At 34.7% G+C, this 24,815-nt stretch overlaps 1 protein-coding gene across 2 annotated transcripts in view; it reads left to right on the forward strand.

Annotated features, from left to right (window-relative positions):
- Pik3c2a (phosphatidylinositol-4-phosphate 3-kinase catalytic subunit type 2 alpha) overlaps window positions 1-24,663 on the forward strand; it is a 121,674-nt gene extending 97,011 nt beyond the window's left edge. For both annotated transcript variants that reach the window (XM_027942301.2, XM_071616366.1), the window contains 12 exons: window positions 1,071-1,200; window positions 6,391-6,527; window positions 9,360-9,529; window positions 10,211-10,367; window positions 11,084-11,193; window positions 13,626-13,833; window positions 15,195-15,319; window positions 17,203-17,320; window positions 17,409-17,481; window positions 17,788-17,897; window positions 17,985-18,110; window positions 21,575-24,663. In XM_027942301.2, coding sequence (XP_027798102.1) covers window positions 1,071-1,200; window positions 6,391-6,527; window positions 9,360-9,529; window positions 10,211-10,367; window positions 11,084-11,193; window positions 13,626-13,833; window positions 15,195-15,319; window positions 17,203-17,320; window positions 17,409-17,481; window positions 17,788-17,897; window positions 17,985-18,110; window positions 21,575-21,757 — 1,647 coding nt within the window. In that variant the 3' untranslated portion in view covers window positions 21,758-24,663. The remainder of the gene's footprint in view (window positions 1-1,070; window positions 1,201-6,390; window positions 6,528-9,359; window positions 9,530-10,210; window positions 10,368-11,083; window positions 11,194-13,625; window positions 13,834-15,194; window positions 15,320-17,202; window positions 17,321-17,408; window positions 17,482-17,787; window positions 17,898-17,984; window positions 18,111-21,574) is intronic.
- The last annotated feature ends 152 nt before the right edge of the window (window positions 24,664-24,815 follow it).

Consider the following 24,815-nt stretch of genomic DNA (forward strand, 5'->3'; position numbering starts at 1 on the left):
GAACAAAGAATGAATTTTAATTCATTTTGGGAGGCCTAATATTTTCTTAAGTAACCTTTTATTTTGAGATCTTTAAAGATAAATGGTCAGTTATAAGAAATTATAAATAGCTGAGCACAGTGGTACATGCCTGTAATCCCAGCAACTCGGGAGGCTGAAGCAGGATGATTGCAAGTTTGAGGCCAACCTCAGCAACTTAGCAAGACTATGGGTCAAAATAAACTATTAAAAGGGCTGTGGATGTGGCTCAGTGGTTAAGTGCCTCTGGGCTTAATTCCCAGTGCCAAAAAAAAAAAAATAGAGAGAGAGAAAATTATATAGAGAGATCCTGTAGATTCTTGACCCAGTTTCCTCTAATGATCCGCTAATGATTAACATCATATATAACTCTATTGCACATATCACAGGATATTGGCATTGATACAGTCAGGATACAGATCTTCACAAAGATCTTTGTGTTGCCCCCCCCCCCCCCCCGCGCCATTTTTTTAGGGGGAGGGGTGCTAAGGATTGAACCCAGGTGTACTCTATCACTGAGCTATATCCTCAGCCCTTTTTTTTTTTTAAAGAGAGAGAATTTTAATATTTATTTTTTAGTTTTCGGCAGACACAACATCTTTCTTTGTATGTGGTGCTGAGGATCGAACCCCGGCCACATGCATGCCAGGCGAGCATGCTACTGCTTGAGCCACATCCCCAGCCCCCCCAGCCCTTTTTATTTTTTATTTTGAGATAGTGTCTCACTAGGTTGTCCAGGCTGTCCTTGAACTTAGGATCCTCCTGTTTCAGCCTCCCAAGTAGCTGGGATTATAGCTGTTGCACAGCCATGACCTGCCACTTCTTGTTTGATTGAATATAATTCACATACCCTAAAATTCAACTTTTTAAATTATTATGTTAGGAAACTGAGACTTGAAAAGGTTTAATACAAAAGAATAAAAAGGCAGTTCTGATTATTTCACTGTTCACTTTTTATTATTCTTTTTCCCTTGTCCCCCAGCTTTTATAGTATGTAATCTATTAAGTCTTTTGGGAAAGTGCAAGTTTCATTTTGTTTGCTTGATTTCAAGGTTGGTGAAGATCTTCGGCAGGATATGTTAGCTTTACAGATGATAAAGATTATGGATAAGATCTGGCTTAAAGAAGGACTAGACCTGAGGATGGTAATTTTCAAATGTCTTTCAACTGGCAGAGATCGAGGTAAGTCTGTTAGCTGTATCTTGGTATCCTTCCCACACACCCCCCATGGACTCGGCTCAGAATGTATCTGTCATAAAGGTCCTGATACAGAGGTACCATGGCTTCTCTTGTTTCTTATTTTAATCTAGTGTTACTTTATTCATTCAATTGTTAATGATTACTTGCTTTAAAAATACAATTCATTGTGTACCCTAATAAATGCTTTGTAGTTCTCAGAGGTATCTGTTAATTAACTCAAGGAGGACTTTATAGACTTTAGCTTTTGAACTAAAAATAAAACCATATCTAAGTGAAACCAACTTTGTTTCATTTCTACAGAATAAAAGAGTAATTTGAAAAGTTTTTTAAGAGCAGATTTTTACTTTTTTATCAAATAAATTTTTGAGATAATGCTAAACAACCTAGCTGTTTATGTATTATGGGCTCACTAAATGGCAGTCATCATCGTCATTTTTTATTTATTTATTTGTTTATTTATTTAGTGCTATGGATGAACCCATGAGTACCTAACCACTGAGTCACATCCCCAGTCCTTTTTATTTATTTTTTTTTAAAGATGGACACAATATCTTTATTTATTTATCTATCTATTTATTTATTTATTTTTTATGTGGTGCTAAGGATCGAACCCAGTACCTCACAGTGTGAGGTAAGCACTCTACCGCTGAGCTATAACTCTAGCCCCAGTCCTTTTTATTTATTTATTTTTTTTATTTTTGAGACAGGGTCTTGCTAAGTTGCTTAGGAACTCATAAAGTTGCTGAGGCTAGCTTTGAACTTGGAACCCTTTTGCCTCAATCTCCAGAGTTGCTGGGATTACAGACATGTGCCGCCACACCTGCCTTCATTATTATTATTGAACAAATAGTTTTTTGAATACTATGAAGTCACCTGAAATATTACCTTATCTAGTCATCCTTCTAATATTTGCCATTAAGTTTGTACTTAAATACTTAACAGTGAAGAGAATTCATTGCAGTCCAAGGCAGTTGATCCTATCCAGAATAGGTGATAGCTATAAAGTTCTTTCTTGTACTCAGTTGAATACTAGGACTAATTGTTGATATCTTTTACCCATTGATTCCAGATCTCTTCATAGAATATTATATAATTAAGTTGGATCCCTCATTAAAGGTTGCTAGTATTGTGGCCTCAGATCTTGAGTTCTGCATTCTTTAGCTATTTATCATAGATGACTTTAAATTACCTTATCACCTGGTTGTTTTCCTCGTAAAAGGGTTCAAGCAATCCATTCTAGGAGAGACACCTGAATTTGGAAGAATACAAAAGAGTAGGCAAAGTGCCTCACACGTAAAGGTTACATACAACTAAAACCAATAAGTCTTCATGATAGTAGCTCCTAAGTCATGTCCTGACTGTTCTGTTCTTGTACATTTTGTGTCTTAGACTCATGTGTAGGACATTAACTATTAACTTTGTTATATTTGATCCACTGCTTTTCAGTTTCTTTGATTCCTTTTAAAATCTGATCCTAGGGTTAGGGTTGTAGCTCAGTGGGAAAGTGCTTGAGCCTCAGCACTGGGTTCAATCAATTCCTAGTACTACACACACACACACACACACTCACTCACTCACTCAACTTAAAAAAATAAGTAAACTCTGATTCTTTTTTTGGTACTGGGGACTGAACTCAGGGATGCTCGACCACTGAGCCACATCCCCACCCCTATTTTGTATTTTATTTAGAGACAGGTTTCACTGAGTTGCTTAGTGCTTCGCCATTGCTGGCGCTGGGTTTGAGCTCAGATTCTTCCTACCTCAGCCTCCTGAGCCACTGGGATTACAGGCGTGTGCCACCATGCCTGGCGTAAACTCTCATTCTTACCATCTGTTATTGAACTTCTTAGTTTGTATGAACTTAAAGAACATACATTCCGTAGCTTCTGCTAAGTCATTGGGAAAAACATTTACCAAGAAAAGCCAAAGGACCAGTCCTGGTGGTGTGCCACGAGAAATTTCCCTTTAGGTGATTGCTACCTCAAGTACAATTTAGGTTGTTTTGTTTTTCTTCTTTTTTTGCATGTGATGTTGAGGATCCAACCCAGAGCCTCATTCACGGTAGGCAAGTGCTTTACCACAGAGCTACCTCCCTGGTCCTCAAGTATGATATTTTGCTTAATTACTTGTCTTCATTGTATTATCACCCGCTTCCATATTTCTCTCTCTTATCCATCAGGACGACATTAGAGTCTATAACCTTACTTGCTCAAATTTAGGTGTGCAGACTTTATCTTGTCAAGATTAGGAAATCAAGGGCTGGGGATGTGGCTCAAGTGGTAGCACGCTAGCCTGACATGCGTGCGGCCCGGATTCGATCCTCAGCACCACATACAAACAAAGATGTTGTGTCCGCCGAAAACTAAAAAAAAATAAATAAATATTTTTAAAAAATTCTCTCTCAAAAAATCACCTTCTGAGAAAAGGGAGGCTTTTAAAAAAAAAAAGATTAGGAAATCAAGTCAATTTAAGAATTCTGGGGATATAGCTTAGTTGGTAGAGTGCTTGCCTTGCATGCATAAGGCCCTGGGTTCAATCCCAGCACCACCACCAAAAAAAAAAAAAAAAGAAAAGAAAAGAAAAAGAATGTTTGCTAAAAATCAATAAAAATTAAATTTAAAAAAAGAATTCTTGTTGATTAATTTTCATATAATTAATTAATTTTTATAGTATGTAATCTATTAAGTCTTTTGCACATATCACAGGATATTGGCATTGATACAGTCAGGATACAGATCTTCACAAAGATCTTTATTTATTTGATAACTTGTTTTAAGGGAATTGCAGAGATAAGGTAAAACAGTTTGCCAAGCCAGCAACATTTTCGTTGGGAAGACAAAACACATAAAATATTTGATAAAATATTATCAAATAAAGACTTCTCAGTACAAGCTTATCGTCTCAATTAGATTAAGTTTTTTTTTGTTGTTACCATATTTTGTTTCTATAGCTGGACTTCCTCATTCTCATTTTGAAATTCTTAAGTGTCTTATCCTGTGATAAGCTTTCTACTTGTATTATTTCACTGTATCCTTCTTTTTTTTTTTTTTTCTTTGTATTTTTGGGAATTGAACCTAGGGGTGCTCTGCTATTAAGCTGCACCCCAACCCTTTTTATTTCTGGGACAATGTCTCACTAATTTGCTGAGTCTGGTCTAGAACTTGGAGTCCTCCTGTTTCAGTGATGCAAGTTGCTGGGATTACAAGTGTGTGATACTGCACCCAACTTGTATCCTTATTTCTCAATGAAGAAATCATGGGTTGGGGTTGTGGCTCAGTGGTGGAGTGCTTGCCTAGCATTTGTGAGGCACTAGATTCAATTCTTAACACCACATATAAATAAATAAAATTAAAATCCATTGACAACTTAAAAAAAAAAAAAAGAAAGAAAAAGAAATCACAACACACATCCTCTGTGAAGCTTTTCACAAGCAATTCAGCCTATACCACTGTCTCTTTTATCTAAATTGAGCCAGTTTTATTTTATAGTCACCAGACATTAATTTTATATTAGTTTTTTATATTAATTTTTATTAACTTTTATATTAGTTTTACTTTCTGCATGTTTTATATCTTCCCCATTGGATTGATGATATGTTCTCTCTGATCAGGGAATGTATCTAGTACTTTGTATATTTTACACACATTGATTCACTGTTTTGTACATAATCATTAGACATAGAATTAAAATTGGGGGCACTCATTGAAAAATGTTGTCACTATGAACTGTAAACTAGATGATACAACCAAAATATAATCAGACCCCTAGAATTAGAACTTGGCCTTGCATACTTTCTTTCATGGTGTCCTTGGAGGCTTTGGTCAAGTTGGGTTTCCTCCACTCTCTTTATCTGAAGCAGATCTTTGTTTCCAGATCTTTTTTGGTGGGGGAGGGCGACCAGGGATTGAAGTCGGGGGCACTCAACCACTGAACCACATCCCCAGCCCTATTTTGTATTTTATTTAGAGACAGGGTCTCACTCAGTTGCTTAGCACCTTGCTTTTGCTGAGGCTGACTTTGATCTCACAATCCTTCTGCCTCAGCCTCCCAAGCTGCTGGGATTACAAGCCTGTGCCACACATCCAACTCCAGTCATTTATTTTTAACACAAATATATATCCTTCATTTAAAAATATATAAATTATGTAATTTGTAAATTATGTAAAAGTAAATGTTGGTTTTCTTCCATACCTCTCTATTCTTAATTATAGGCATCGTGCTCACAAGGTATTACCATTTACATAGTCTTCAAGAACTATTTTATATATGTTCCAACAGTTTTTCTTTTTAAGCATTACAGTTCTCCATGTGGATTTTATTTTTAAAGCATTATTTTAATGACTGTCCTACTTAAGGACATAGAGACCCACCTCACTATAGTCCATTGTATAGATATGCCATAATTTATTTATTTGATAACTTGTTTTAAGGGAATTGCAGAGATAAGGTAAAACAGTTTGCCAAGCCAGCAACATTTTCGTTGGGAAGACAAAACACATATTTGAGACTTAAGTATATAAAAAGGATGGTCTTAATCTGTTCATCCCATTGAAAGGGCCTAATATTCTCTGAAATACTTTTATCTTCCCAAATACACAATGAGAGACAGTTTTTCATGCTGAAATGGAACATTATGTATCTGTAAGTAACTTTACCAGTGAAGTTATTATCATCTAGTTTGTAATCAAAATTATTATCACTTGGGAATTAGCACATGAGTATAGACTATAGAGTCTCATATAGTAAAAAATCAACTTTCACATGTTGGGTACTTTGGAAATACAAAACAATTATGATTGTTTACTTTTTTTAGCATACCCTACCAGACTTGGTTTTCTTTGAAACTGATAGTTGCTAGTTGGTGCCTTCTGTCCAAGATTGCAAACTGTAATTTTCTGTTTTTTTTTTTTTTTTTTCCTTTTGGTACTGATGACTAAACCCAGGGACACTTTACTGCTGAGCTACATCCCCAGCCTTTTTTTTTGAGTCAAAGTCACTGTGTTGCCTTGAACTTGTCATCTTTCTGTCTCAGTCTCATGAGTCACTGGGATTACAGGTGTGCACCACTATGATGCCCAGTGAAAGCTGAAATTTTTTTTTTTTAGCTGTAAATTTTTAAAAGGCTTAATTTTGGGAGATGTTTTCACATAGTTTAATATTTTATTGTTAAAGGCATGGTAGAACTAGTTCCTGCTTCAGATACCCTCAGAAAAATCCAAGTGGAATATGGTGTGACTGGATCCTTTAAGGATAAACCACTTGCAGAATGGCTGAGGAAATACAATCCCTCTGAAGAAGAATATGAAAAGGTGATTAGCATGTCTCTTTATTTCTTAATAACTTTGTCAAAAATGTATTACAAAGATTTTGAGTTCATTGTACAATTCTGGAGAGTAACTGTTTATTCTAAGTCAAGAAAACAATGTCTTAGGTATAGAAAAGAATATAAAACTGATGGAATTTAATGGCAGGAATATAAGTGAATTTAAGCTAAATTACCTTCAAAATATTATAAACATGTACTTAAAGGTCAGCACACCAGCGGTATTTTTATAACTCAGAATGTTATGCTTTCCTAAAACCTTAGAAGAAGTTGTAGAAATGAGTAAGAACAGCTAAATGGTTTGTACTTGTGAGCATATATTATGGACTAGCCTCTGGGCTTAAATGCAGGCCCTAAGTTACTCATCGGCTACAGGGCCTTAGGCAACTTCTTTGTGCCTCAGTGTACTCTCCTGTAAACTATTTTAGTTTATATTATGGTATTATTGTATATACTATGGCTGTAAAAATGATAGTATCATAAGGTTATTGTGAAAATTAAATGAGTGTATTGCATGTGTATATAAAGAGAGGAAGAGCATGAGAGAACACACAACAGAGAAAATTGTATTATTGGGAGTATCTTTTTTTTTGTATTAGTATTAATTTGAATTACATATCAAAAAGAGCAGTCTCGGGGCTGGGGATGTGGCTCAAGTGGTAGTGCGCTGCCCTGGCATGTGTGAGGCACTGGGTTCGATCCTCAGCACCACATAAAAATAAATAAAGATATTGTGTCCACCTAAAACAAAAAAATAAATATTTTTAAAAATTGCTAAAAAAAAGAGTAATCTCTTAGGATATAAGCCAGTCATGATCCTAAACTTGGCTTAAGAAAGACCCATGGATATAACTAATTAAAGCAAATTTAAAAATTAATGACCCATGAACTCTTGCATAGTGATAGAAGATCCCAGTTTTAATGTCATTTAGCTGCTTAGTTTATATACCATTATTCTGTCACATCTTTTTTTTTTTTTTTTTTCTCTCCTTTCTTTCCTCTTTTTGTGGTACTAGGGATCGAACCCAGGGGCCCTTTACCAGTTAACTACGTCTCCTTTTTAATTTTTTATCTTGACTGGGTCTGGCTAAGATGCCGAGGTTCTCACTAAATTGCTGAGGCTGGCCTCAAACTTTTATAGATCCTCCTGCCTCAGCTTCCCAAGTTGCTCGTATTTCAGGCATGTACCACCATGCCCTGGCTATTGTATCACTTTTGGATACGAAAGTACCATCTGTTGACTTATGTAGGTAAAGCAGATAATTTTTTCTTTTGTGGGTCATTTAAACTGTAAGATTATTCCCTTTTCTTTGTGGTCTGGAGGAAGCAGTACAGCAGAGGTCAGTGCTTGTTCATAGTAATGTTATCTCTTTTGTGATTCTTGGTAAGTTGTTTGAAACAAAATAATTGTCAAGTAGCATATCTTAAGTAACTTTTGTGCATTTTTATGTGATTTAATATGTTAAAAGGAATATAACATAATGGAGATACATTGGATTTAAATCCTGGTTCTAACCAATTATGTAATCTCGGGTAGATGACTTAACCTCTCTCGGTTTTTCTCATCTGTAAAATGACAGTAATAATAATACCTGAGTTATTGGTTTGTTGTGAGATTTTAAATAGGCTAATGTATACAGAGAAAGGTTTGTGCTAGACTCCTGCTGTTATCACATCATCATCTTTGTTAATGATTCTGGAGGATTATAGAATAAAATTTAACCACATGGACAAGTATAGCCATATGACTGAGCCCTCAGAAATACAGTATTTTGAGAATAAAATGTAAAAATATTCATTATATGTATCTTGCTGTATCTGTATGATATTAGTAATTTTAATAGTCCCTAGGACATGCAGAACTGAAGTGAAATAAGGTGTCTACCTTCAAGAAATTTTCTGATGACACATTAGGAAGTCACAAAATACAGTAATTGTTATTATTGAATGTTTCAAGGTATAAACTGCCTTTCTTTCCCCTACCCCTATTGATGTTGGGGATCTAACCCAGGGCCTCAGGCTTGCTAGGTTAAGTCCTTTACCACTGAACTAGAGTCCCAGCCCCTGAGCTGACTTTGTTTCACAAGTCTTTCCTACAACTAGAGAAAATAAAACTCTTGTACTTAGATTAATTTTTGTCCCAATAATGCTTCTTGTGGTAAGGAGCACAAGGGTATGTGGAGCAGGGTTCCACAAACATGGTATTTCAAAGCTATTCACGGTAGAGAATAGCAAGATCTCTACCTTGTAGAAGAAAAAAGCTAGAGTGGCTTTGTTTTTGAAATATGAAAAGGCTGGTTTTTATTATCATAACCTATACAAGCTGAGAAAGTAGATTACAGCTTTTTTGTTGTTGTTTATTTGTTTTTTGTACTGGGGATTGACCAGGGGCACTTGACCATTGAGCTACTTCCCCAACCCTTTTTATTTTTTATTTTAAGTTAGGGTCTCTGTAAATTGTTGAGGCCAGCCTTGAACTTGTGATCCTCCTGCCTCAGCCTCCCTAGTCACTGGGATTACAGGCAGATGCCATGCCTAGAATGATTGTGTTTTTAAAGAGCGATGAACTACTTTAATCTTTGTAAACATTGTCTCCTATAACAATAATTTTTTCGGGGCTAGGTTGTGGCTCAGCAGTAGAGCTCTTGCCTAGCATGTGTAAGGCACTGGATTTGATTCTCAGCACCACATATAAATTAATAAATAAATAAAGGTCCCTCAACAACTAAAAAATAATTGTGTGTGTGTGTGTATACACACACATATAAATCAAATAAAAATAATTTTTCCTTAATATAATTTTTTATCTTTATTATAGGCTTCTGAAAATTTTATTTATTCTTGTGCTGGATGCTGTGTAGCTACCTATGTTTTAGGCATCTGTGATCGACACAATGATAATATAATGCTTCGAAGTACAGGACATATGTTCCACATTGACTTTGGGAAGTTTTTGGGCCATGCACAGATGTTTGGTAGCTTCAAAAGGTATAATATTCTATTGTTAATATTACTTTTACTAAAGAAAAGACACATGTCTTGTGTCACAAATTAATGGCTCAAACCTTGCCCTTTCCTATGCTTTGCTTTGTGGCTCTTTTTGAGCCTAATTAAGGATGAAAAGTCCCTGAGAGATAACTTTACCACATAATAGGCAATTGTGAGTGTGTATGTAAACTTTGTTGAAATGAATTGTTGTGTATTTTATTATATATAGTTGTGGTGCTGTTAGAAGTAGTTCATTTTCATAACTTCTTTCTGTATGTTTGTACATACTGTTCGATCTCTCTTTAGGTATGTAAATTTATAAATATCATCTTGGATAAAATTTCACATAACTTCTGTCTAAGTAATGAAAATATTATATTATATCTAGGCTTTTCTGAAAATGTGAATATTCAAGAATTATAGAAATTCAAAACTTCCTGATGCCTTTCCTACTTGGAAATTGCTATAGTTCAGATGACTTAGTTTAATAAACATGCAACAGCAATAGCACTACTTACATATCTACTGTAAATAATATTCTGGGTGTTGAGAAATTATATCCCATCTCATTCAAATGTATGATATGTCAAGGTCACTGAACTGTCATGTGTAACTAATTAAAACAAATAAAAAATTTAAAAAATAATAATAATATTCTGTGTGTTCTTTCATTTTAAACAGGGATCGAGCTCCTTTTGTGCTTACGTCTGATATGGCATATGTCATTAACGGGGGTGAAAAGCCAACCATTCGCTTCCAATTATTTGTGGACCTTTGCTGTCAGGCCTACAACTTGATAAGAAAGCAAACAAACCTCTTTCTTAACCTACTTTCACTGGTAACTCTGTTCTTTAAAAGCATTTAATTAATTTTCTATAAGTGGATTTGTATTATAATCCCTAAAAAAGGATATTTTGTGATTTTGGAATAAAGTTTACTATAGTCACAAATGTCAGCTTTAATATTAACTGAAATATTATAAAATTATAGCTATGTCAAATAAGCAAACATTTAAAAAATATTAGAGTATATCCTTTTTGGCTCCATTTATGTAAAATGTAAGAGATAAGTCAACTGAGTAGTGACCCAGAGAATGAGGAGAAGAAGTTAATAAAGCCTATGAGGAACATCTGGAAGCCTGGTGAATATTTTGTGTCTTGACCTGGGGTGTGTTCAGACTGTGAACATTCATTAAGCTGTATGTACTTTTAGAATTTCTGTACTTTTGTGGATATGTATTATACTTAAGTAAAAGATGAAAAAAAAAAATAACCTATGCTATGATTATCTTGACTAAAATTGATGTGGTAGTAGAATCTGAGGCCTAAACAAAAAGAGGTCTGGATTTCATAACTTTTATTCATAAACATGCTTTGTGATTCATCAAGTCATTTGACTTCCTTTGCTTAGATTTTCTCATTTGTAAGAGAATCACTTAGGTCCCCTAAACAATAATTTCTCAAAACTGTGATTATTTTTGTTTGCTTTATTTCTAAATACTTGATCAGCAGAAAAAAAATTTAACTCACATAACTTTTTTTTGTTCTCCTACAGATGATTCCTTCAGGGTTACCAGAACTTACAAGTGTTCAGGACTTGAAATATGTTAGAGATGCTCTTCAACCCCAAACCACAGATGCAGAAGCTACAATTTTTTTCACTAGGTATGGTATATTTAAGTATATTGTTGAAGACACATGTAATTTGGCTTTGATTTGTTTCACCTTTCTTTGTTTGTTTTGCATTGCTGAGGAATTGAACCCAGGGCCTCACACATGCTAGCAAGCCCTTTACCTTTTTAATTTACCTTTAAATTAAATATTATCTTTACCTAATTTAAACAAATACTATTTACCAAAAATATGATTTAGAGGGAAAAATTATGATTCATAGTATTTAGCAAATAATAGGTGTCAAAGTTTATTTAAGCTGGGGAGGTAGCTTAGTGATAGAACACAGGCCTACCATATGAGGCCCTGAGTAATCCTCAGCATTGCAAGCAAAAAAAAAAAAAAAGAAGAAGTTTACTTACTGAAGTAATGTGAATGATTTGCAATAGTCTTTTAAAAATAATTTATCTCAAAAGATGATCTCAAAGTTATTTAATGTATGGACCCAGTTATAAAATTCTATTTGTGAACTAGTTCTAAGAAGCATGTTTCCTACAGGACCAAGTACCTCTTTCAGAACTGATTTCTGTGCTAATCTGTTTTTCAGGATTCTACCTTAACAGTTCTCACAGATACCATAAGTGCTTAAAACAGCAAACTCTGGGACAATGCCCTTAGTAAACTATTACTGTGTGACATAGTACTTGAAACACATATGCCCGTGGGGCATTGGTTGGTCACTGGGTACTGCTGCCACATCATCATAAAACCATACCGGGAAAGGACACATGAGGTCATGTTCTGTGCCCCCCCTTTCTCCAATTCCTGAGAATTGAACTCAGGAACATTCTACCTCTGAGCTACATTCCATGCCCAGACACAGTATCTAGGCTGGCCTCAAACTTTCAATCCTCCTGTCTTAGTCTCCCAAGTCACTGGGATTATAATTATGTGCAGTCATTCCTGGCTGAGCTCACATTCTTTTCCCTCTTTTTTTTTTTCTTGCTTTCTTCCTCTTGGTGGAGAAGAGTTCTGTAACATTACCCTGGCTTCCCTAGTCTTAGCAATCTGGGCCAAACTGAATTGAAGTGAGCTGACTATTGTATAGCCTTCTGAACAAATCCTGACAATTTAGGTATTGACTGGCTTTGTTTTATATTTTGAAAGAAATTCATTAGCTCCCCTAGGCAAGACTACAAAACAGGCATGCATTTGTCTATTTGGATTTCTATAACAAAATTGCCATTATTATTATCTCTCAGAGTTCAAGATCAAGAAGCCAGCTGACTAGGTTTATGATGAGGATTCCCTTTGTAGATTGAAGATGACACTTTCTTGCTTTGTCCTTACATAGTTTGTGGGTGTGTATCTGTATGTCTGTGTGTCTCTTTCTCTCTCATCTTTTCCTATAAGGACACAGCTGTTGGATCAAGTCTTCACCCTAATGACCTTATTTAAATTTAATTACCTCCTTAAAGGCCCCATTTCCAAATATATTCACAGTGAGGTTGGGGTTTGGATATAGGAATTTTGGGGAACACAAACATTCAAGTCCACAGCAAGGCAAAAACCTGTGTTGGAAGTTCTCATGCTTCTCTGAATCTCTTGTTCTCTGGTTCCTTAACCCAGTTTCTGAATCTTGTCTACTTATCTGAAATGTTTTATCCAGGCCTACTTTCCAAATTATCTCTGCCAAACTCTCCATTTTATCTTTTTTTCCTAAATGAGTGAAATTGTGATTATCCAAAAGAATCTGGCACCAAATTCTACATTCTATTATTTGACATAATTTTTTAAATTTGGATTTTTATACTAAAATAGCAAAGTCATCTTTTTAGAATTATCTGTTATCATCTATTCCTAATGGCTCTTTAATTAGTCTAGCACCTCATAGGGCTCAGAAAAATAAGCTTTGTGTGGTGGCTCACATCTGTAAGGCCAGCTGCTTGGGAGACTGAGGCAGGAGGATTGAGAGTTCAGAGCTAGCCACAGCAACTTAGCAAGGTGCTAAGCAACTCAGTGAGATCCTGTCTCTAAATAAAATACAAAATGGGACTGGGGATGTGGCTCCAGTAGTCAAGTGCTCTTGAGTTCAATCCCTCCCCCAAAAAGCGTCATTTCTTTCTGGTGGTAAAAATTTTTTTGTTGGGATGAGATATATTTTAACAGGTCTTTGGCCTAAAGAACACAGGGAATCCTTGGCAGAGTGAGAATTGGCTTAATATTTTAAAAGAAATGAAAATGGCGGCTGGGGCTGTAGCTGGGGGGTAGAGTGCTTGCTTCACATGCATGAGGCATTGGTTTGATCCTCAGCACTACATAAAAACATAAATCAACAAATAAAATAAAGTTATTGTGTCCATCTACAACTAAAAAATATTTTTAAAAAAGAAATGAAAGTGTTTTCATATGATATTATGTTGAAAGAATTTAGCATATGTTTCCATGGAGATTTGCTGTTAACGCATTTTCTGATTATTTTGCAGGCTGATTGAATCAAGTTTGGGAAGCATTGCCACAAAGTTTAATTTCTTCATTCACAATCTTGCTCAGCTACGTTTTTCTGGTCTTCCTTCTAATGATGAGCCCATCCTTTCATTTTCACCCAAAACATACTCTTTTAGACAAGATGGTCGAATCAAGGAAGTCTCTGTTTTCACATATCATAAGAAATACAACCCCGATAAACACTATGTAAGTTTGGTTTTAGGTAGACGATTGTGCATGCATTATTGTTGTCCTTCATATGCCCTTCTGCTAGAATTCCGTGGATTTGTTCTGTTCATGCTCATATCATCCATGGGTGGTCCAAAAATAAATGTATCTGAAACATCCCTAATTTTTTGTGGTATTTATATGGTATTTATTGGTATTTTGACATTTATTTCTTGTTAAAGGTGCTTTAAAATTATGAGGGCTAAAAGAGTAATGCTATTCTGCTTTCTCATTCCTTCATTTTTTTCAGAGGTAAATTTTGCTAATTATAACATTTTAAGCAATATAAATCAAATCAAAAAGTTTTAAGCTCCCATTCTACCCTCTAATAAAGTATTATAGCACACACAGCTACACAATTTGTTTTTAAATAAAAATAGAAATTTTTACCCACTTGAGAATATATGTGATATATTATACATGATATAATATACATTATCATCTGTAGAGTTTTCACCCTTGTGCTAAATTTATTTATGTATTCATTCACTCATTTTTGTGGTGCTGAAGGTTAGATCCAATGCTTTGTGCCTATGTAATCACTACCACTGACTTAACACACCCACCTCTTGTGTTAATGTTTTTATCTCTCAGCACTCAGTTTTTAAATTTTTTGATGAATTGGTAGGTTTTAGAAATTCATTATTTAACCATCTTATTGAGTAGTACTTTTTTCCTTATGATTTATCATGGCACCTTTAATTCTAGTTTATATAAATGCTTATCCCTGAATTTATATCTGATTTCTATGGATATATCTACTTCTCTGTACTGGTATTATACTCTTTAAGGTACTATATAACATAATAGTTTAAATGTTCATCACCCACCCCATAGTTGTTTTATTTTCCTTTTTCCTATTTGCTTTCTTAAATTAACTTACTTTTTACCATTTTTTACTGGAAATGCACTAACTTTATAGATTTGGAAAGTAAATTTATTACATTTAATCCTGTAGATAAAATGGCTTTTACTTTCAAGTTCTTATTTATATACCTCACAATGGTTATGGTCACCAGTTTTTTCCCCCCTAGTACTGGGAATTGATACCAAGGGCACTCTACCATAGGGTTTCCATAAGTTACCCAGATTGGCCTTGAACTTCTCAATCCTCCTTCCTCAGCCTCCCAAGTACTTGGGATTATAGGCTAGCACTGCCATGCCCTGATATTATCACTCTTAGAATGCAGTTTATGTACTATAAATACAATGACATATTTGCTATTTCTTGTTGTTGGCATATTTTACCAATAAAAGCACTTGGACTATGAATTTCTTTTTCTGTCAGAAAAGGAAGTTTCTTATAAATTTAATCTATTTGTTGTGTGATTTCTTCTCAGATTTATGTAGTCCGAATTTTGAGAGAAGGACAGCTTGAACCATCATTTGTATTCCGGACGTTTGACGAGTTTCAGGAACTTCACAATAAGCTCAGTATTATTTTTCCACTTTGGAAGTTACCTGGGTATGTTCCCATTCTTGTACAAATTAATTCTTTTTTGTAGGAAACAATTTTTCTCAAATGTAGCTAAAAGCTTTAGGTTAGCACTTAGATACTATAGACAATATCTGGCTTATTTTCTTTTGTATCACGAGAGCCTAATACAGAACTTGACATAGACAAGGAGCTGTAAGTTTTTGTTGAATGAGAAAAAAGGTCTATGTAATCAAGATTTTTTTTTTTAATAGATACACACAATACCGTTATTTGATTTATTTATTTGTGGTGCTGGGGATTGAACCCAGGGCCTTGTGCATGTGAGGCAAGCACTCTACCAACTGAGCTGTATCCCCAACCCTAATCAAGATCTTAAAATGTGGAATTTTCCAAACTCCTAATTTTAGTTGAAGCTTTTAACTTTGTTGTTTCTACAATAGCAAGCAACAGAAGATAATTTGTAATATTGATTTTAAAAAGTCTCTTGCTGAATTACTACAGAGATAATCATGAGCCATACTGAGCTCCTCTGATAACTAACAAACTAAAAAAGATATCACTAAAACTGTTAATCACAATCTTAGGGCTTAGTTTTGTATCTGATACCCTTTGGAAACCCAGTTTTACGGTGGCTTAATGAACAGATTTCTTGTGTCAAGTTGTTCAAATTCTTTTCAGACTAAATTTCAAAAGTAACAAAGAGGCAAAGTGGTATTAGTATTAATTTCCATATGTAGTCTTTTCTTTCTACTGCCACCAAAGAGATTATCCTTTCAGTACCTGATTTAGGCCCTGTCATTATTTGGGGATTCTATTGATGCTTACAATGGCTGTGGTTGATTAAGTAATGATTCTTTCAGAGATCAGATTTGATAAATATTTGTGAATGATTAAAGTTGAGAAGAAATAGTAGAAAATGAAAATGGCTAATTGAATTGTTTTATCTCTTGTACTTTGAAGATAAATTACAGAAAAAAATACTATATAACTGTTTAAGAATCCACTTTTATCCTGAAGTATGTAAAAAAGTAGCAGGGCATGATATTGCACATCTGTAATCCCAGCAATTTGCAAGGCTGAGGCAGGAGAATTTCAAGTTTGAGGATAGCCTCAGCAACTTAGTGAGACCCTGTCTCAAAAATAAAATTTAAGCCAGGAACAGTGACACTCATGTATCCTACCAGCTCAAGAGGCTGAGGCAGAAGGATCTCAGGTTCAAAGCCAGCCTCAGCAAAAGTGAGGTACTAAGCAACTCAGTGAGATCTTATCTCTAAATAAAATACAAAATAGGGCTAGGGATATGGCCCAGTGGTTGAGTGCCCCTGAGTTCAATCTCTGGTACCCCAAAAAATAAAATTAAAATAAAATTTTAAAAGCTGAGGATATAATTCAGTGATAAAGTGCCCTTGGGTATAGTCCCCATAGGGCGGGGCGAGGGGGGGGCAGAAAAAGAAGTATGTAAAAAAGCATATTTGTAAGGAAGCATTGTACTTGATTCTATAAATATTTCCAGATCAAATATTTTTAATATTATTTTTTAGTTTTAGGTGAACACAATATCTTTATTTATTTTTATGTGGTGCTGAAAATCGAACCCAGTGCCTCATGCATTCTAGGCAAGTGTGCTACCACTTGAACCACATCCCCAGCCCCCAGATCAAATAATTTTAATTCCACTTTTGTTTTTTTGTACTGGGGATTGAACTCGGGCATTCAACCATTGAGCCACATCCCCAGCCCTAATTTGTATTTTATTTAGAAACAGGGCCTCACTGAGTTGCTTAGTGCCTTGCTAAATTGCTGAAGCTGGCTTTGATCTTTGAATCTTCCACCTCTTGAGCTGCTGGAATTACAGGCATGTGCCAATTACACCTGGCAAATTCCACATTTTATTTTATTTTATTTTATAGCTTTCCTAATAGGATGGTTCTAGGAAGAACACACATAAAAGATGTAGCAGCCAAGAGGAAAGTTGAGTTGAACAGTTATTTACAGAATTTGATGAGTGCTTCAACAGATGTAGCAGAGGTAAGCTTCCTATGTAATAAGTGATAACATAATAATATATCCTTTGTGCCCCATAAAACTAATTAATCTTTTTTCTCTTCAATCTTAGTGTGATCTTGTTTGTACTTTTTTCCACCCTTTAATTCGTGATGAGAAAGCTGAAGGAATAGCTAGGTCTGCAGGTGAGATTACTTTTTTCTCTTTGTTGGTAATTCATGGCCTGCAAATCTAACTTCTCAGTGAATGTGGTAGAGTGACAGGTGGTCTGCTGGTCCATGAGAATGGGAAGAGAGTATTCTTTTTAAGCCAGTCTACTTCTGGATAAAGTTAACTTTCCAAACAGTGACCTACCAGGTTCTTTACTTTCCTTCACTGTATGTCTCCCCAACCCACATGCAGAGGTTCTGGAAGTAAAGCAAAATTGTTTTGTTGAAGCTTAAACCACTGCAAGCAGGATAAAATAAGGAGAAAAATATTTGTATTTTCAGGTGCAGGTCCCTTCAGTCCTACTCCAGGCCAAATAGGAGGAGCAGTGAAGTTATCTGTCTCTTACCGAAATGGCACTCTGTTCATCATGGTGATGCACATCAAAGATCTTGTGAGTGATCACAAATAATGATGGTTATAGAAGAAATTGATGCCTTAGTAGAAAGCATTACTGTTAAGGGACTGCTTTTCTTTATAGGTTACTGAAGATGGGGCTGATCCAAATCCATATGTCAAAACATACCTACTTCCAGATACCCACAAGACATCCAAACGTAAAACCAAAATTTCACGAAAAACTAGGAATCCAACGTTCAATGAAATGGTAGGTTAAAATCATTTCTAAAAATTTCCTAGATTTGTTGTTTTTGAGATTTAAATTTTAAGATATTTTAAATGTAAAGATTTTAGGTATTGGGCTGGGGTTGTGGCTCAGTGGTAGAGTGCTTGGCTAGCACGTGTGAGGTACGGGGTTCAATTCTCAGCACCACATGTAAATAAATAAATAAAATAAAGGTCCATCAACAACTAAAAATTAAAAAAAAGAAAGATTTTAGGGGGCTGGGGCTATGACTCAGCAGTAGCACACTTGCCTGGCATGTGTGAAGTACTGGGTTCGATTCTCAGCACCGCATATAAATAAATAAAGGTTTATCAACAACTTTATTTTATTTTTAAAGAGAGAAAGAGAGAATTTTTAATATTTATTTTTTAGTTTTCGGCGGACATAACATCTTTGTTTGTATGTGATGCTGAGGATCGAACCCGGGCCGCACACATGCCAGGCGAGCGCGCTACCGCTTGAGCCACATCCCCAGCCCCAATCAACAACTTTAAAATATTAGGTATTAGTTGCTGAACTGTTTATTGCCCCAAACAAATTAATAACAGTCCAGTGGTATTTAACAAAGTCAAGTCTGATAGAGTCCTTATCACAGAACCTTAGCTTTTAAAAAAACAGAGGGTTGGGTCTGAGGTTCAGTGGTAGAGGGCTTCCCTAGCATGTGTGAGGCCCTGGGTTTCAATTCCCTAACACTGCTAAGAAAAGAAAAGATGTTGAGAGTCCATGATTCAATTTCCCTTCCAATGCATGAACCTCCTCTACAATATTCTCAAGCAGTAGTTCTTCATTGCTTTTGTGTTTAAATACTTCTCAGTTATCTAGTTTGTCCTGGGCAACTACCAACTTTAAGATTTGTTTTGTGGTACTAGGATTGAACCAAAGGACTCATGCATGCTAAGTACTCAGTGTACCATAAGGCCACATTCTTTTTTTAAAAAAATATTTATTTTTTAGGGGCTGGGGATGTGGCTCAAGCGGTAGCGCGCTCGCCTGGCATGAGTGCGGCCCGGTTTTGATCCTCGGTACCACATACAAACAAAGATGTTGTGTCCGCCAAAAACTAAAAAATAAATAAATAAATATTAAAAAATATGTATTTATTTTTTAGCTGTAGTTGGACACAATATCTTTATTTTATTTTATTTATTTTTATGTGATGCTGAGGATCGAACCCAGGGCCTCACACATGCTAGGTGAATGCTCTGTCGCTGAACCACAATCCAAGCCCATAGAGCCACATTCTTAACCCCTTAGATTACTTTTTATACTGAGCTGAAGTCTTTTTTTTTTTTTTTTTTTTTAATAATATTTATTTTTTAGTTTTCGGTGGACACAACATCTTTATTTATTTATTTATTTATTTTATTTGTATGTGGTGCCAAAGATCGAACCCAGTGCCCCGTGTATGCCAGGCGAGCGCGCTACCGCTTGAGCCACATCCCCAGCCCTGAGCTGAAGTCTTGATGCCGTATAGTCACCTGTGGAATCTTAGTTATACCTCTTGGAACCACAGAAAACTACTCCTTTCTTCCTTCTTCATGGCAGCCCTTCAGATAATTGTAGTTCAAATGCTCCTCTTAGTAAAACATTTTCAGTATTCTCTCCTTCATCTGATAGGTTATAGTTTTAAAATAATTCTCCTTTGAATCTCATTTAATTTGGTGCTAGAGATTGAACCAGTATACTAACAAGCACATACTCTATCACTGAACTATGTTCCCAGCCCCTTAGAATGTGTTTGAATCTCTCTCGGTAACCCTCTTAATATAGAGTGCTCAAAATCAAAAGCTGTAGGCCGGTCACAGTGCAGCATTCCTGTAAACCCAGCAACTCAGGAGACTGAGATAGGAGGATCTCGAGTTCAAAGCCAGCCTCAGCAACTTAGCAAGACCCTAAACAACTTAGAGAGACCCCGTCCTAAAATAAAACATAAAAAGGGTTGGGGATGTGGCTCAGTGGTTAAGTGCCCCTAAGTTCAATCACTGGTACCAAAAGAAGGAAAAGAAAGCAGTAAGAAAATCATCAGCTAACAGTATGGAGCATAACTGTGACTTAGATGAGATACTTGTAGTCAACTAATAAGTTCACTAACCTCTTAGATCTGCTGAAGTCCCTCTACCTTGCCCTTTTATTTAACCACTTCTTTTGTATAAATCACATTATTTTTATACCTTAATGTTACTTCTGTACAGAAGTGTCTGGCTAGCTAGAGGAAGGAAATCTGAATTTCATCATGGTTATAAATTAAAACCTAAGAAGATGCTTTCTCTTTAAAAACATATTCAATCCTTGGCAAAGACCTATTGGTATTATTCTCAGAAAAGTAGTACTTTTCCTAGTTAGTGTTATACTGTCAAGAAAATTAAATGTGGGGGCTGGGGATGTGGCTCAAGCGGTAGCACGCTTGCCTGGCATGCACGCGGCCCGGGTTCAATCCTCAGCACCACATACAAAGATATTATGTCCACCGAAAACTAAGAAAAATAAATATTAAAAAATTCTCTCTCTCTCTCTCTCTCTCTCTCTCTCTCTCTCTCTCTCTCTCTCTTTAAAAAAAAGAAAATGAAATGTGGACAGGTTTTTTTTAAGTTGTTTTAGCCAATCAATAAGAATTATGATTAAAGAGATGTTTCTTGAATGTATGGTGAGGCTTTATGGAAAAATTAAAATTCTAAATGTTGTGATGAGAATTTGATATAGAATTAGCTTCGCAGCACTCTAGGTTTGCTGTAAACTACAGTTTTACTAAAAGTTCATATTTAATTATGAGAAATTCATATTGAATTATGAAAAATTATAACTTCATGGTACATAGATTCTACAGAAAAAAGATAACAAAAAGAAAATTCTAGCCAGTCACAATGGTACATGCCTGTAATCCCAGCTACTCAAGAGGCTGAGGCAGTTCAAGGTAAGCCTTAGCAGTTTAATAAGTAGTACTTTTCCTAATAGTGTTTAATAAGGCAAAAGATAAAGGGCTGGGTAGAGCACTTGCCTAGCATGCCCAAGGCCCTATGTTCAACTGCATTACTACCCACAGCAAAAAAATTTCCCTCTGTTTTTGTAAAATAATTGTTAATTATGCTATCCCTCCCGAGTTTCTTCCTTTTTTCCTCTTTTCCCATGTATTAGATCATCTTAAGGTAACTGCCATGTAATATCTCTTCCCTTCCCCATCACCTCCATCTCAGAAAAAAACATGTTTCGAGTTTTTATTTTTTAGACAACCAGTGGGATTGGTCCTGCTTTAAACATCTCTTATATCAAACATTCACAGGAATAATAATGCAACCCAAGACTCCTGAAATAGAAAATGTGCTTCTGAAATATTGAGGCAAACCATATTATTATGATGTCATTCATTATTCACATTTTGCTGAAAGTATTCCAAGAAATCAAAAATGTTAATATGTAATTTTACTTTTTCTTTTTATCCTTTGCTGTAGCTTGTGTACAATGGATATAGCAAAGAAACCCTAAGACAAAGAGAACTTCAACTGAGTGTACTCAGTGCAGAATCTCTGCGGGAGAATTTTTTCTTGGGTGGAATAACTCTGCCTTTGAAAGATTTCAACTTGAGCAAAGAAACAGTTAAATGGTATCAGCTGACTGCAGCAACTTACTTGTAATCTAGTGAATTTCTCAGATTTGGAAGCAAGAAGAGTTATAAATGTGTGTGTGTATACATGAATGCATGAAGATTTGTGAACTTTGTATAGTATTTTTATACTTGTGCAAAAATTATAAGGTTAAATATACTTACTGTATTTTAACACATCAGTTGGACCAATAGTCAGGTAACTAAATTTTATAAAAAATTTCAGGAAGCCATTATTGTTTTAAAGTCATTTAAAATGTTACAAATCCTAACCTTGATAAGTCCTGAAAAAGACTTTTGAAGTAGTACTATATTAGTTCAGCCATCTATTTTGCATTGTTTCCTATATGGACATAGTACATTTGTTTTTCTGTTATGCACCTTTTACAGCTTTTACCACTGTTTAATTTCACAAACACCAAAGTAATGAAAAGATGCAGAATGTTACCGTAAAATGCAGCTGCTATTCTTAGGGCTGAAAAGCAAAGCACAAATAATAGATAACTATGTTAAGAACTACTAAGTAGTTTATAGAAAATAGAAGTTTTTTATTCATTTGTTAAAGCCTTTTTCAGAATAAGTGCCAATTGCTGAAGTTGTAAATAATGGTGCCTTAACTTTATATGCATCACTGGCACTTAATTTCTGATTTTTTTCCTGACTTGATAAATAACAAGTAATTTCCCAACACTTTTAGTTTATTAAGGACAAAACATTATGTACATTTACTGATGTTTTTCCCAAAAAAAACATAATTTTCTTTGCTTCTGTTGTGTTACTTATTTTAACTGTTAATCCATTTAAGTTTTTATTGCCCAGTACTGAATAAGATTCGTTGATATACTTGTATAATAAATTCTATCATTCCATTATAATCCTACACTTAACTCCTTTGGGTGTAAATTGAACCTGGATAATTTCACTTCCATATATATTTACTTTGTCATTAAGCAAGTGAAAATCGTCCACTCCTGTGCCCATTCCTGTTTGCGTTAGATCTCCGTGAGAAGGATAGACTCTTTACAGAAAGGAACCAGACAAAGATTGTAGGGTCCAAACATCTTTATGAGAGTTCATCTTATAAATTGACATTTGTAAACATTGTATGTTCACATATAAGAATTATTTTCCATCATACAATGAGATTCAGAATCATAAGGGACAGAAATGAAATTATTACGCTATAACCATTAAGTATAACACTCATTTTTTTACTATTCACCTTCAGACATAATTTTGTTTAGATAAATACTTATGTGTAATAACTTTAATGGTTAGAATGGAAATACAGATACTTTTAAAATGGTAACAGAGATGTCGCAATCTGGTCCTTCTGAGAAAACTGACAAAATATGCAGTAAAGAGTATCAAAGAGAGAAAAGACAATCTCTAATTCAGTTGTCCAGAACAGAATTTTTATAAAGTATGCAAGTGTTTAATATAAATGATACCTACAGAGCAGAAATAAACATTTTAAAATAACAAACTTGAAATTTTTGGTGCCTAACACTAATGATCTGTTTGTAGCTTAGTGGAAAAGTGCTTGCCTAGCACGCACAAGGCCCTGGGTTTGATCGCCAGCATCCCACCCTCCCCACAAAAATAATTTGTTGGAAAACTCACGAGTATGATTTTCTATGTCTTTTTAAAAATGTTAAAATGTGTTGTATATTTACTAAGTTAATTAAAATGCAGATCAAAGCACCACTGTTTGCTTTTTCCACATACAGTTAACATTTCCTTGAAGTGTGTAAGTAGTTTTGTAAATGTAGTGTAGCACTAGAAATTTTCACTTAAGCTTTTGAGACCTAATTCCATTCCATGAGTTGTCAATTAGTACTGTTAAAAAAAATACTAATATCTTGTCAAAAGGTATTGTTTATTGGACTTAATATGGACTGCTTTTTTTGCACTCTGTCACAGCAGTGTCTTTTAAGCACAAATAGAACTAGAAAATATGATGTCACTTTTCAATTACAAGAAATCTGAATTCATATCTAAAAGTGTATATTATGATTAATATTGTACAGTTAAAGTGTTCAGAATGATGGTCATATTTTCTCTTAATTTAACTCATTTTGTGCCTTCTTTGGTCATGAAAACACCTATATTTTAATATAAGTTATTTCTTTGTGAAATGCTAAGCTTCAGCCCATACCAAAAAACAAAATCAAACAAAAAACAAGAAAAGAAAGAAAAAGGAGGGGAGTCTCTTTGCACTACTACTATCATCAATTCTAAATTAGTTGAAATTTTTAAATGTTTTTTTTTAACTTAAAGTAAATCTGAAAAACAAAAGTCTAAACAAACTGGCAAAGACACTAATTTGCATAATGACAATATTTTATAATTTATTGAGTAAAAATAATTCTGCTGCATGTAAGTCTTGTACCAGAAGAAATCTTTCTTCTTGCATTTTGGGATCTGAAGATTATAGTTCATCCCAAGAACCTATTATTTTCTCTGCTGAGGAACCCAGTGTAGAACCGGCACTGAAGTTTTCATTACTGCCTTATATGAATCTATAAATACTTAAATGTTAAGGCATGTATGATCTTTGATAAAGTATTCCTTTTTTCAAATTCAGGTTGTATAAAAGTTTCAAAATCTTGCCTTAAATTGTTTAACTGTTCTTTCTAGAATTCAAGTTTGTGTCATTTAAAAAAGAAACACTTTTGATAAACTTAGGGTCAAAAAGGATTGAAGCCCCACTATTATAATCCATAGATTTACTTACATGCTGTTTCACTAGCAGTGCAAATATGAATAAATTTAACTAATCTCATCTATAAGAACCAAATACTTTAATTATATTAGGATAGTGAAGAAAGATGTATAATATTTTCATTAATACTTTGAATATATTCAGTTGAATATATTGAATGTGACTTCATAACTGTACTATGATTATATTAAAATATTTCTGGAATAAGGAAACTGCTGCTGTTTCTTATTGATATCATTTTGATTTCAAACTTTTGAACTCACTGTTGGTATTTTTTGTTTCTCATCTAGTTCAGTAATCTTGGAATTTTAGAATGGGCCTATCATTTTCCTGGAAAATAGAGTCTGACTTTTGTGTGTGATTC

The sequence above is a fragment of the Marmota flaviventris genome, chromosome 9 (genome assembly GCF_047511675.1).
Source record: "Marmota flaviventris isolate mMarFla1 chromosome 9, mMarFla1.hap1, whole genome shotgun sequence".
NCBI classification, from domain to species: Eukaryota; Metazoa; Chordata; class Mammalia; order Rodentia; family Sciuridae; genus Marmota; species Marmota flaviventris.